Source organism: Adiantum capillus-veneris, chromosome 7 (assembly GCF_014529385.1).
Source record: "Adiantum capillus-veneris isolate H3 chromosome 7, ASM1452938v2, whole genome shotgun sequence".
Classification (NCBI taxonomy): Eukaryota; Viridiplantae; Streptophyta; class Polypodiopsida; order Polypodiales; family Pteridaceae; genus Adiantum; species Adiantum capillus-veneris.
The window spans coordinates 146644727-146659279 of NC_140937.1; the positions used below are offsets into that span (position 1 = coordinate 146644727).

At 45.7% G+C, this 14553-nt stretch overlaps 1 protein-coding gene across 3 annotated transcripts in view; it reads left to right on the top strand.

Moving 5' to 3' along the window:
• PWD (chloroplastidic phosphoglucan, water dikinase (ATGWD3)) overlaps positions 1-14553 on the top strand; it is a 157132-nt gene that overhangs the window by 18475 nt on the left and 124104 nt on the right. For all 3 annotated transcript variants that reach the window (XM_086516600.1, XM_086516598.1, XM_086516599.1), the window contains 2 exons: positions 11509-11634; positions 11798-11976. In XM_086516600.1, the coding sequence (XP_086372726.1) occupies positions 11509-11634; positions 11798-11976 (305 nt within the window). The remainder of the gene's footprint in view (positions 1-11508; positions 11635-11797; positions 11977-14553) is intronic.

The following is a 14553-nucleotide window of genomic DNA, read 5'->3' on the forward strand; positions in this document are numbered from 1 at the left end:
GTCCTACAAAGAAAAGGCCAGCTGATTCTGAAGACAAGGAGGACAGGAAAGGAAAGAAGCCCATGGCTGGTCTAAATGCCAAATATGGTGGGCGACAAGCCAAATTCAGATGCAAGTTAGCTTTGCAGAGCATGGGGAAAGGTCAGGGATCAAACAGTGCTTATCTTCTTTGATCCAGGTGCCAAAGCCAACTTCATTTCCCCAGAATTGGCTTCAAAGTTGGGAATCAGACGTGAAGAGATGGGTATACAACAGAGGCAGGTTTGGCATGTCCTGGCCATACAGAGGCTGTGACACCCATCATCGGAAAGTTGCGCCTACATATCCAGTCCTATGTAGATGCTGAAGAATTTTACATCATGCCACTGGATGGATGTGATGTGTTGTTAGGTATTCCTTGGTTATTTCGTGTACAAGGAATCATAGATGGCTACAACAAAAAGATCACTGTACAGAGCAGGGGAAAGACTCACATTCTGGATGTAAAGCTTACAGGGGAGTCTATTCCCACTGTATCAGCTTCTGCTATTACTTCTGTAATGAAAAAGCATCTTTCTGCGTATTTGGTTTTTGCATGTGAAGTGTCAGATTGTGATGAATCAAATTTATTTGTGCTAGATAAAGAAAGGTCAATGTTTTTACAACAACATAGTGACTGTTTTTCCGATTCATTACGGTCTCAATTACCGCCAGAGAGACCCGAGGACCATGCGATAGATTTGGTGCCAGGCAGTAGCCCACCAAATAAGCCTCCATACAGGGTTAGTGCGGCTCAGCAGAAAGAGATAATGGGCCAAGTACAGGAGCTGTTAGAAAATGGGCTGATTCAGCCGAGTTCATCCCCATTCTGTTCTCCAGTGGTGTTGGTGCAGAAAAAGGATGGCTCATGGCGTATGTGCATCGACTACCGTGCACTGAACAAGAATACCATCAAGAATAGGTTCCCTATACCTAGAATTGATGATATTCTGGACAAATTAGAAGCAGCAGCTATGTTTAGCAGGATAGATCTAAAGAGTGGGTACCATCAGATCCACATTAGATCAGAGGATGTGCACAAGACTGCTTTTAGAACAATGTTTGGCCTTTACGAATTTTTAGTGATGCCCTTTGGTCTCACAAATGCTCCTGCTACGTTCAATAGGATGATGGACATAATTTTCCGTCCACACCAGCAGTTTGTTGGTACATTCTTTGATGACATGATAGTCTACTCAAAGAATGAAGAGGAGCACAGGCATCACTTGGCCATTGTGTTCAAAGAGCTACGCAGCCATAGGTTGCTCATCAATGCAAAGAAGAGTGAATTTTTTCTGGAAGAGATTCATTTTCTCGGACACATTGTCTCAAAGGATGGTGTCAGAATGGATCCTGCAAAAGTTGAAGCGATCAAGTCATGGCCAGATTTGAAGACGGTGCACGATGTCCGAAGTTTCTTGGGACTATGCTCCTATTACAGAAGGTTTATCCGAAATTTCGCTGAGATTGCTTCACCTTTACATGCTCTTCAAAAGAAGGCAGTCACCTTTAGATGGACACAGAAAGAGATTTCAGCTTTTAATCTCTTAAAGGAAAAGACGACTTCAGATCCAGTCATCGTGTTGCCAGATCTTAGGAAGTCATTTGTGGTCCAGTGCGACGCCTACGGTAGTAGCATTGGTGCAGTGCGAATGCAAGATGGCAGGGTAGTAGCCTATGAGAGTAGAATCTTGCAAGGGCCATAAAAGACTATGCAAGTCTATGAAAAAGAACTGCAGGCCATGATTCATGCGCTCTTAAGTTGGAAACACTACTTGCTAGGTGCAGACTTTGTTGTCCAAACGGACCATTAGACCTTGCGATACTTCTTGACACAGGCAAAGTTATCTGAGAAGCATATGCGATGGGCAAATATCTTGTCCATGTTCCACTTTCAGATTGTGCATGTGGAAGGCAAGAAGAACGTTGTGGCTGATGCCTTGTCAAGGAAGCCACAAATTTCAGCTATGTCAATTCCTTATCTTCATGAACTTGATGATATGAGGGAACAATATGTAAATGATGAAGATTTTGCAAGGGTCTTCGAGCAGCTAATGGATGGACAACGTCATGAACACTATCTTCTCAAAGATGGGTTCATGATGATGCATGGCAGATTGTGTCACAAAGCCATTGCAACGCAAAGTTATGGAAGAGAGTCATGTCCCACCGTATGCAGGGCATCGTGGTATCGATGCTACAGTTAAAGCGGTTGAGACATTCTTCTACTGGCCTACATTGAGAAGAGATGTGGATGCCTTTGTGCGAGAATGCCTAATTTGCCAGAAGGTCAAGTTTGATAGGGAAAAGGCACCAGGGTTATTGCAACCACTACCTATTCCAAACAAACCATGGGAAAGTATTGCTATGGATTTTATCTTTGATCTTCCGAGAACGCAGACAGGAAACGATGGTATTTGGACCATCATTTGCAGATTCAGCAAGCAGGCTCATTTTATTCTTGTCAGGAAGAAGATAAAGCCAGATCAGATGGCACGCTTGTTTATGAGCAATATTTTCAAGTATCATGGCATGCCACAGTCGATTGTTAGCGACCGTGATCCAGGCATGACAAGTTTGTTCTGGATAGGCTTGTTTGAGAATATGGGCACAACGCTCAAATTCTCTTCGTCATTTCATCCTCAAACAGATGGGCAGTCAGAAGAGGCAAATTCTATTGTCCTAGATGTGCTGAAGTGCTATGTGTCAGAGCATAAAGGAAAGTGGGAGCAATATTTGCCATTGGTGGAGTATGCATACAATAATACAGTGCATTCATCAACTGGCAAGGCACCTTTTGAGATAGTTGAAGGTGGCAAGAAAGTTCCTCCCATACTGCATACAAAGGACAAGATATTTGAAGCAGATAAGTATGTTCAGGACATGGATGAAATGTACAAGAAGGTCAAAGTGGCCTTGGAAAAGACTCAGGCAAAGCAAAAGAAAGCAGCTGATCGTCACCGTCGTGAAGTGGTATTTTCACTTGGTGAGTGGGTGCTTCTACGCTTTGAAAAGGCAAGGTTAAAGAAGATGAAGGGCAAGGAAAGACTGTTTCCAAAGCTCAACATGCGTTACTATGGGCCTTTTCAAGTGTGCGACATAATCAGTGATGTTGCATATAGGCTGAAATTGCTTGACAGTTTGAAGATTCACAATGCGTTTCATGTGAGTCTTCTCAGACCCTATGTGGGTGATGTGCCAGAAGATATGCCAACTGAAGATCAACAGGAAGTCGAGGAACTTGACGAGATCTTGGTCCCGGAACAGATTTTGGCACATAAAGAAAGAAAAGTGAAAGGCAAGGTTGCTAGGCGTTACTTGGTAAAGTTCAGAAACTATCCACCAATGGATGCTATGTGGATGGAAGAAGGTGAACTTGTAGAGTCACCAACTGTGTTATCACTTTACCTTGAAGCCTTCGATTTGCAACCTACCTTGACCCCTTGAGTTTCAAAGCTACATGGATTGTCAGTGTGACAATGGCTTCTGAAACAAATGATGTACATGGTATTTAAAGTGAGCTCAAATCAAATACATGTTACATGAATGTTAGAGCTGTACAGATTGTCAGTTTGGCAATTGCTCTTATGGAATGTCCAAAACTTTGGTTAGTGCTATAGAAGTGAGTATTTCTTGTCAGTTTGTCAAGGATACAGTAATTGCTTCTATTAAAGGGTACATGTGTAACTGCATTCTTAAACTGTCGGTTTGGGTATGCTCGAAAGTGTTACTGGGCCCAATGTGTACCATAAGATAGTGGCAAAATGTGTAGCTACCATTTTGTCATTGGAAAGTTAGTGACTCAAAGCAATGGCAGAGTGCGAAGCTACCACTATGTCATTGGGACAGGGTTCACACGCAGGCAATACATGTGTCGACGAGGTGTTGACTACACCAGGGTTGACAATGAGCATGTATGTGTTGTACATATGTCGACAGGTGTTGAATACATCAGTGTTGACTGGGAGCATGTAAGACATAGATGCAAACGAGGACGTTTGAGATTTCAAGAGGGGCGTATGTCACCGGTGTGTGACTACTATCTATCCTTTTTGTTGATTTCTTTCTTATTATATATTTACTTTCACTTTTTGGAAACACCCATTTCTAACTGCCCTGCATTGCATAGCTAGTGTGGAACTGTTCAGAGGGAGTCCAGGCTTGAGGGCAAGAGAGCACTAAGGTTGGACAAGGACTATGGTTAGCCAAAGTGGGGTCATTGACTAGCCAAAGTGGAATCCTTTGCTACATAGGCTACATTTCAGTTTTTGATGTGGCTGTAGTGTACAAAGAGGGTCAGATGACCTAGAAAGATACAATGGCAGCATCTCCTAAAATTTAGGGAACTGCTATTTTGGGACCTGAAAATGTGTTTGCGTCATTACCTCCGGAATGACAAGGGGAACATTTTATTACTCTGCCGCGAAGTCAACTGGGCAACCGGTCAGGATATTTTTAAGCGGCGAACCCGAAATGGGAAAATGCTTGTAAATGTGCCAAGTGGCACATTTCTGTGCACTTGCCTCCTCAAGGAAGAAGTGGCGCTGAATTTATAGCTGGGAGGCTCATTCTGCAAGTTTCTGTCACAGGTTAAGAGCTATGGAGTGCTTCCTTTCCCTCTTATGTACAGTGCGGTGCCAAGAGTGATGCCCTGCACGCTACGCACTGCCCTCTCTCTCCCCTATGGCAGTATGTTATGCCCCTCTAGTGGGCTTTTCAATTGACCAATGTACAGTTGTGTGGGTTCATGCGCGATTGCCGAGGCAAGAGCCTCTTGCACAGGTACTGGATTAGCTAGCGGCTAATCCCCCCGCAGGTATAGGTGAATTCGGAGAGGTTTCACGCCAGAAATCTCGTCCGATTCAAAGGGCAAGTAGCCCTACAGGTGCGGGAGCTCGAGGACTTGCTACGGATGTGACCGGCATGCGAAACGGAGCCCGAAACAGTAAATTACAGCCTGCTGTGTATTTTTGCAGGTTTAGGGTTTTGGCCCTAAACGGTCCCTAATACCCCTAGGAGGTTCGGGGACGCGAGGGGACCGCTGTACAGGTGTTCTGGCGCCTTTTCGGGGCTGAAAACAGAGAATTCAGCATGCTGCAGATTCTCGCCAGGTTTTGCAAAGTGCCCGTATGCGTCGGGAAAGTCATTCAATGCGTGGGAATATTGACTGTGAAGGGTCCTAGTACAGTTATGTTGCCGAAATCGGGCCGGAACTGTTGAAATTCAGCCAAGTTTGTGCGGGGCAGCTTGTAGGGAACCACAACGTTTATTCCCTCTTTTAAAACAATAAAGAAATACCGAAAGGGGCGCCTAAGTTAGGGGCCAATCTGGTGTCGGTCTTCTCATACAGGTGCAATCTAGCAGCCTGTATCCCTCTCCCCTTTGTTGTGTCTTGAAAGTACAGGTAAAGTGGGCGACAAATTAAATGGGTAAAAGCAAATAAGGTTTAAGTCTAAAGTCTACCGCCCTTTTTGAAAGCACATGCCGGTTTCAGCGCTCGCCACATTGAGTGCGTAAATGTTCAGGAAGCCCATCCGGCAACCCTGAACCTACATAATAATCTACTGAGCCCTGTCTGGTACAATAATCCCCCTGCCCACAATGGCCTGTTGCAAAGAGTCCGCAATGGTCATACATACCCCACCCTGGATGCCTCGAAGTCCAAAAGCAGCTGACCAAAAAGTCTCACAGCAACCACGCAAAATCTGACCACAACACCGAATGCGGCTCACAAAGATGATGCTCCTTCAGCATAAGAACGTCAATCTTGCCACCCACAAGGCATCTCTGCAGCTCTTGACGTAGCGGACCTCTCTGACGTTGAAAGTGGGGCCCTCCTAATCCTTGCACATTCCATGAGATGATCCTCATGGAGTTAGTGAGAGAAAACAGATGCTGCACTAGCAGCAAACCTCACTATCTTTGAGGCCTGTTTGGATGGGGAGTAATCCGCATCCGAACGACCTCTAGACAAGCGCGCAAGAAGTGACTGTTCTGCTTAGGCCCAAGCCGAGCGTGCAGCCCGAAGGGCTACATCCTCTGTCCAAGAATCCTCATGCACAAAAACATAACACGGAGGGCACTGAGTGTTAGCAAACAAATGCACCACAATGTGCCGGCAACCCGCTGCATGTGGAGGTGTTACACTGAACTTGGCAAGAGGCCAAAGTGTCTACACCAGATCTATCACTGCTAAGTCTCCTGTGTGGTGTGAGAAAACAGTAGCCTGGGTCTTGGAGCCAGTCTAGGATTGTGTGCTGGGTCCACTCTGTGACATGCCTACCACACAATGGAAAGGAGAAACCCATCGCTGTGTCCAGGGCCTCACTGCCTCTAGCTGCAAGAAAGAGGACGTGGACTTGAAAGCTGGCCTCCTCCAAGTCGGGAGAGGATTCACCCAGAAACCGAGTGAAGCTGTAGTCGAAGAAATCCCAACGTCTGTGAATGTCGAAGCTGGTCAGACCTCTGGGGACCGCTGCAAAGGGAGAAGTGAGCACCAAAAAAGGCGGCCTCAGGTGGGGCTATCCCTCACGAGCCACACGGCTCGTAGCGAAAGCACTACCAAGAGAACGCCTCGCGGCAGAAGCGTGGCCAGTACCCTACGAGTACCCTGCGTTTGAAGAGTGGCGGAAGGGTCGAGAGACGAGGCTGTGGGCCCCATTGGGGAGAGAGGAGGGACGGGGGGCAAAGGTGGAGGTGTGAAAGGGGAGGGGGGGGGGGGCGGCAGCGGCTGAGGGAGGAGGAGGCAGTGGTGGACAAAAAAAAGTGAACGGGGCCTCCTCAGGCAGGTCCTGCTGAAGGGGGTCAAAACAGTTCCCAGTCGGAATCCAGTGCTGCTGAGCTGCAACAAGTCAGCCACCAGGAGGAGCAGTGGGGTGAGCTCTCCCCTGGCGGCGGCGGCCAGGCACCTGCTGCCAACCATAAGCAGCTGGTTGGTCACTGGTCTTTGTCGAAGAACCAGCCTGTGCATCCTGTGTACCTGGCTGCTTGGCATGCTCAGCCTTGGGAGGCTGCGCATGCGCTGTGGGTCGAGGTCTCCTGCGAGGACAGGCCTTTGTCATATGGCCCATCTGCCTGCATATGAAACACTAGTTCGAGAGACCCGAATACTCCACACTCTGTCTGATTCATCCCCCACTTACCCTAGGCAGCAGTACCACCTTGGGGAGGGAGTGTGTGTCACGAACAAGAACCCGCACATTAGGTAAACCTGCGGCCTTGGTCACAACTAAAGCTGCCGTGCGTGGAGACTCCAGAACTGTCCCGAACATGGAACCAATGCTGGGTAGGAGGGGATGGTACTCTCACCTCAGGCCTGGGAAACAGACTGAAATCGGTAAGTCTGCCTCCTCCTCGAGCACGTCTGAAGTAGGGTCAAAACCGTGATGTCAGCGTCGGAAGTAAGCTTGAGCTGCTCTGATGCCGAGTGGGCTCATCGAAATCACCTTGGTCGTCATATCTACAGACTCGAACTCGACCTGGTAGTACCCTCTCTCGAGGATCTGGACATCGGTGATCTTGCCCACATCGGAGAGAAGACGGGCCTGTAGTAAGTCCCGAACCTTGCCCCAACTTGGCCGAGTGCCAGTGATCTTACAGATAACCGAAGTGGCTTGCAAGCCTCCACTTCGGCCATCAAGCTCGCTTGCTCTTCTGGCGAAAGAGCAAGTCGAAGGGTCGGCTCTGCGATGTGGGGCGAGGGGGCTTTAGTGGAGTCCCTCTGTGGTGGAGCAGAAGCCGCCATTCTGTGTCTGCTGCTGTGTCGAAGAAGGACTGGCCGGTACGCTGAGGGTTGAGGGCGGGCTGAGGTAGGCGAGAGGCTGCAGGCTGGGTGCGTTGGGCGGGGCTGCTGGCTGGCTGGCTGCACGCTGGCTGCTGTGCAAAGTGCAGGCAAGGCAACGTGCGAGCAGTGAGCAGAGTGCGGGCAGGGCGGCAATGAGCAGAGTGTGGGCATTGTGCAGGTGTTGGGCGGGGGGGCAGCACGCTGAGGGTTGGCGGGGGATTAGGCGTAGGATGCAACACGCTGGGGCAGGCAAGATGGCAGCGCGTAGGAGGTGGGGCTGGCAGAGGCTACGCGAGGGCGGAGAATGTAGCGATGGCGAGAGGGGGTGCGGGCAGCAGCAACGAGCTCGAGAGTTTTTTTTAAAGGGCAGCATCCTATTTGAAACATAGCAGCTAAAAAGCGCGTTTTTTAAATAAGTATAGATCGGGACGTTTTAAAACGTTCAGTACGTTGCTTTTTAAAAAAACGTGGGCAGTTTATAGACTTGAATAAAAAAGTTGGCTTGCCTTAGAGTTTAGGGCTATAAATGTCAACTTTCCATTTAATTATGTGTAACATTTGACTGCAATAAATTATATCCCTTTGTTTGGGCCCAAATAATATAATACTTGTATTTTTTTTTTGAAAAAAACCGACGTATTTTATTTTGATCCTCGAAAAATACGTCTTCTAGGCGTATTAAACGCCCTGTATAAAACGTCTCGTCCCGTACCTTAGCTGCTATGATTTGAAAGGAAATGCACGGACATGGTGGTCCACTCTTCTGTCACGAAAAGAGGCACGGACAAAGTGGTTAAAGTTCAAGAGACTTTTTATCTCCTTCGGCTCACTCAAGAGTACGAACATGACGTGATTATCACCTGGAATCATCTTCGGATGGCCAAGGCAGATACTCTTTGATACTTATTGTGAGAGATTTTGGGATGTTTTTCTTCTTGCCTCATCCTGTAAAAAGATCAGTTTTAAGTAGCAAATCGAGCGATTTTGTTGTGGACTTCCCAAAGAGATACGAGATTACTGCTTATTACAGAAATCTAAGTCCATACAACAAGTGATGGGACATGCTAAGCAAGGGGTTGCTATGCATCCAGGTAACTTGACTTATCCAACAGATCAACTTTTGACAAATGATGACAGAAGAAGAGGAAAGAAAGATTCACATCTCCCACTGACAAAAGAACAGAAAGATGAATACCTTAAAACGGGGGGAAGTGTTTTGATTGTGGGAAACAAGGACATATATCTGCGCAGTGCCCCAAAAAGGCACAAGAATGAGAACGACCGACAGATTGAAATAGAACTGGGTGAGAGGATACTCGCTCCATAACAGATATTGATGTGTTGACAGTGTTCTGCTGTATGGCTTTATGAGTGAACAACTTTGAAATGGGAAATTCGTGAAGATGACTTTGATTTATGTGTGTGTGTTTTTTTGGAAGATCTTGTTAGTTGTGTACAGATAATTGGTGAAATCAAGAATGAAATGTTGAGGAATTTACATATGAATGCAATCGGGAGCAATGAAAGCTCCAGAATGAACCTTGTCACGATAAGAATCATGAATTTAAAATGATGATGATGATTGATGATGGATGATATGATTGGATATTGTGGTGAGCACATCAAGAGTTCCCGAGGAATGAGATGGCTACAAAGGGATAAGATGACTAGATTGAATGATTGAAACACTAAGCTCGATATGAACTAAGTATGTGATTGATGAACTGGAATTCCCGGAAATGAACATGATTTTTGAATACTTACTCGTGTGATTATGTTTGAGTGTAGGATTGAGAGACGAAATGACTGCAAACATTTCTGAATCTATGGACATGATTGCAATAAGAATTAGTTAATCCGACATCAATATCCAATGTGGATCTAGATGCGATTGCTAAATACGTTGCCAGGAATCGTGGTCCCAAATCTGGATGGATTTTATGTGATATGATCTGAATGTTCAATGACTGTCGTTTTTGTGTAAGTGCCGGATTTGTGTCGTCTAGTGCGTCGGTTCAGTGTCTACTGAACTGGTTTATGGCTTATGTCTTATTTTGTAGGCATGATCGAGGGCGATTACAATTCTTTCAAGAGGGGGGTATGTCACAAAATAATGACGTGGCATGTCCGCGCTGGAAAGTGAGGCTGAATTAACCCCTTCTCTAAAAGCCCCGCAACCTGGCCCATCATCTCTTTCTGCTGAGCTGCACTAACCTTGTAGGGAAGTCTGTTTGGTGGGCTACACCCTGACTAACAATTATCTGCAACATCATGTGCAAAAATCAAGTACACAGAAAGATGATTCTTAATTTATGAAAGTGATAGCTGAAGCATATACAATAGAGAGAGACTCCCCTTTGAGCTTTACATCCAAAACATGAGTTTTTCCCCAATGTTGAAGGGTGATCGCTTTTGTATGAGTAGCCTCACTACCCATTATGCGGAGTAGTTCTTTGACTTTCCCTTCCACATCATCTCGATCTTTTAGATCGGCTACTCGTACATGCAAAGATCTAGTCCTCCTTCGTGGCTCTTCTTCTAAAGTCATGTTGATGATTGTAGGAGTGGGGATAGATGTGGTTTCTTTCCCTCTCCCTTTCTTAGCGACTTGTATCCATTTCTCGGCCTCATCCACCTTCTTCTGCGTCTTCGTGATCACATCCATCGACGAAGACATCTTTGCCACATTCTATTTCTCTACCTCTTTGATCATTCGTACCTACTCCTTGATGATGAGAGAGAGAGAGAGAGAGAGAGAGAGAGAGAGAGAGAGAGAGAGAGAGATAAATGTTATATTAACGTCTTCAAAAGGCCAAAATGACCTATGAGACCAAATTGTTACAAAATTGTGAATCTGATGCCATGTCTGGGTACAAAAAGACTAGAACAAAAATACTACTACTACTAGAATCCATCCTCATCTGCACTCTGGATGTCGAGAGAGTATGGCTCCAATCCTCTGCTCTAGTCTCCGTCGATTTTGTGTAGCCCCTCTCATTAAAAGTCTTCAAAAGGCCAAACTGACTATGAGACCAAACTGATACAATCTCGGAGGATCTAATACAATGTCTCAGTACAAAATAAAGATGAAGTAAAGTGAAAAAACTAAAAACATCATCATCATCCTCATCATCAACGCCCGAGGATGCTTGGCATCGAGCGTTGTCTGAGAAAGTATTGCATCGGTCGCTGAAGAGCATCGTCGTACTGGACGTCTCCCATGTCATGCTAGACTAGTCGTAATCCTCTGATGGAGCCTCCATTGATGTCGTGGTCGCCCTCGTAGAGAGAGAGAGAGAGAGAGAGAGAGAGAGAGAGAGAGAGAGAGAGAGAGAGAGAGAGAGAGAGAGAAAATGAAATGAAATGATATATTAACGTCTTCAAAAGGCCAAAATGACCTATGAGACCAAGCTGTTACAACATAGTGAATCTGATACCATGTCCGGAATCAAGAAGAACTGAAACAAAAATACTACTACTACAAGCTGGGACTGTATGGATGTGCTAGCTACTACAAAAGGTGCCCAGTACAATGTGTAATACAATGAGAGGGGGTGGGGGAAGATGTGGTAGAGATCCATCCTCATCTGCACTTTGGACGTCGAGAAAGTATGGCTCGCAGAGAGAGAGAGAGAGAGAGAGAGAGAGAGAGAGAGAGAGAGAGAGAGAGAGAGAGAGAGAGAGAGAGAGTTTTTAAACTATGACAGGAACGAGTTGTTGTTCGCAAGATTCATCCATGCTTACCATCTTTTAAATCTGAGTTCACTGCATCAGTTCCATTAACTCGAATTAGAGACATTGCACACCGCAACGACATACCACATGATTTAAAGGTATTTTGTTTGTTTGTTTGAAATGGTATGTTAATGAATGAGGCCAAAGTTTTTGATAACCGAATTGCACGCTGGTCGGTGTTTCTTTTTAGTGAGTTCTGCTTTTTTGTAGCATGTGCCAAAGCGTCAAATAGCTGAAACATTGCTCTTGATTGTTTCTCAGCAAGAAATCAAGCATACTATTCAAAATAAGCTGCATCGAAATGCAGGACCTGAAGACCTAGTTGCAACTGAGCTTCTCTTAGGGAGAGTAACAAAGAAACCCGGGGAATACAGTGCAGCTTTTGTAGAACAACTCAAAATTTTCTTCAATGAGTTGAAAGATTTTTTTAATGCTGGCAGGTAACAAAGCAAATTTCAGTACCTTGCTGTGTGTTTTAAGAGTACACCTTGAAGTCTCATCGGTAAGCAGTCCACCATTGTTGGTGCCAAAGGGCAGCCTGGCTTCACCTCGATGATGCTATGAATGTATCTAAGTATGTAAAACTCCTCGACCTCAGACAGTATCAATCCCCATGTCAACTCAGATAAAACACTTAGGAGACTGAACTTCCATGGTGTATGGTGGAGGCATAAGCGGCACCCTTGCCATTGTGTCAAAAGCCTTGCAAAAGTGCACAAATCAACGATAAATTCTCCTCCTATGGGCTCTACCCTCCTCAATGATGGCTTTGTATGCAAAAACCTAATCCAATGTCTTGAAAGGGGTTGTTTGCATATCTACGGACCCACTTTCCACTTTTATGTCTACAGGATCATGGGATAGCATGTGAGGTCGAGTTATGTGGCATGCAGATTGGGATGCTATTTATTGGTTTCATGTCTATATATTATCGATCACGATCAGTTTTTGGGTTGATTATGGAATTCACTTCTTGTTATGGATTCGTGGATCAATGGGGCTGACTTCAGTAATATAGTTGTGGATGAGCTTATGCAGAGGTTTTGCCACATCACGCCTCTTTCACACATGTTGGTCATGATAAATTCCTCTTTGGGGTCAAAGTTGTGGATGCTTGGCATGATTGTCCTCATCTATCAGACTCCTTGAATTTTTCTTTGGTTGTCACTGCTAGGAATGCATTTATTGGAACCTTGGAGTGATTTTAGGTGGGTATTAGGCCTCTGCAGAGGTGGTACCATGTGCCTTTGCCTTGATACAATTTTGTTGGATCATGCCGCACAAGTCTATCCAAGTGCAGTTTGCAGGTTGCATGATGCTGGATTGTATCCCTGCATGTCCTTCATCGGAAATTCAGTGGGATTTGGTTTATAGATGTACGCACCTTTGGGTTTGAGCTCGTCGGTCTTTTAGCTACATGCCTTATTGCTTCCATTCAAGCTTTCCGCCGTGATGCTCATATGGAGAGATGTATTCTATACAGTGCCATAGGATACTTCATGCCAGTCCGGACTTCATTCATAGGCTGTTGTCACAGGATCATCCATAGGATTCGTACTTTGTCTAACTTTTACATATTGCGGGATTGATCAGATTTGTTTGGGAACTGTTTGAGGATACTAATTGGGTACTGTTTGAACTTGTCTGATCTTGTTTGGACTTGTTTAAACCTTGTTTGGATATTGTCTTGAACTTGTTTGATATGATCTTGATTGGATCAGATTGGAATAATGTTTAACTTGTTTGGAAATCTTCTATAGGGACAGACTTGTGTCTGAGTACCGTATAGATGTGAATTGGAACTCCTCTATATGAATATACGATAGTCTTAGTTCCGGCTTGAATGAGATAGACTAGATATGTGGTCTTAGTGCATCAAGACATCTATGAGATCTGGATGTGATAACTGAGAAGATCACTATGCTAGAATATCGATAGATCTTAAAAGGATAAGGTGACTAGGTAGAATCTGATTGTGGAACTGGATTTTTTGTTGATGCATGCTGGAGAAGGTAACGTCTAGTGGGGATGGTCTTTGGCATGTATGCATGAAGCTAGTGTCCTCTCAAAAATCAGATTGATTTTTTGCAGGTGTAATTGCGGTTGATTATCTGTCTCTAAGGGAGGTATGTCACAACCAAATGACGTGGCATGACCCGAAGAGAGTAGCTAGGTTGACCCCGAGAAGAGGGATCAAAAGCGCCACACAATCCCGAAAATTGTGGCGGGATTCGCACTGCAAAAATTTTGGCCTGACGTGGCTGGCCGTATAGCGGTTGCCATGGTAGTTGTAAAAGCATTTGACTGTTTGTAGCTTTTGGAGGTGATATTGCAAGCTTTTTGACAAGTTCTTTTGCATGTGTGTGTGTGTATTCACAAAGTGAGAGCCTCTATTGAGTGGTGCAAACTGGTGTACTGTCGCGTTCTGCCTACGCCTGCAAACCCTAGAGTGTCGACCTCTGTGCGCAGTCGTTCAGACCTGCTGCACGATCAGTTGCTGCGCACTGTCTTGCAAACCCTAGCGCGTGCAAATCTTCGCATCAGCAGGAAGGTGTGTGTGTCCCCTGCGCAGTCCCTCAGTCCTCTACACAGCACTCTTGAAGAAAGAAACGACTAAGCTGAGCAAGTGCTGAGGCCACTCTGTCAGCAGGAGAATCCTGCATGTCTAAGCTCTATGTCCAAAGAGCCTCCACTCGCTCTCTGAGCGTAGAGTCCAGCAAGACCAGGGATGCGTAGCATCGTGCTCCCCCTCCTCTGCCTATTAGTCACTGTGAGGATCACTGGTGCATGGTCCGAAGAGGAAGTCCTTGCCAAAATGCCAACTGTCCCACTCAAGTCAGAGAAGTGGTCACTAGTGTAGAAGCGATCTATCCGCGATAGATTCACTCCTCCCACTGCGGTCCGAGAGAGGGCCAGGCTGTTTGGGGGCCTCACAAAGCTAGAATGCTGCCACATATCTGAAACCCTTAGAGTTAAACAAAACCTCTCCCAAGCTGCCAGCTCAACTCCATGCACGG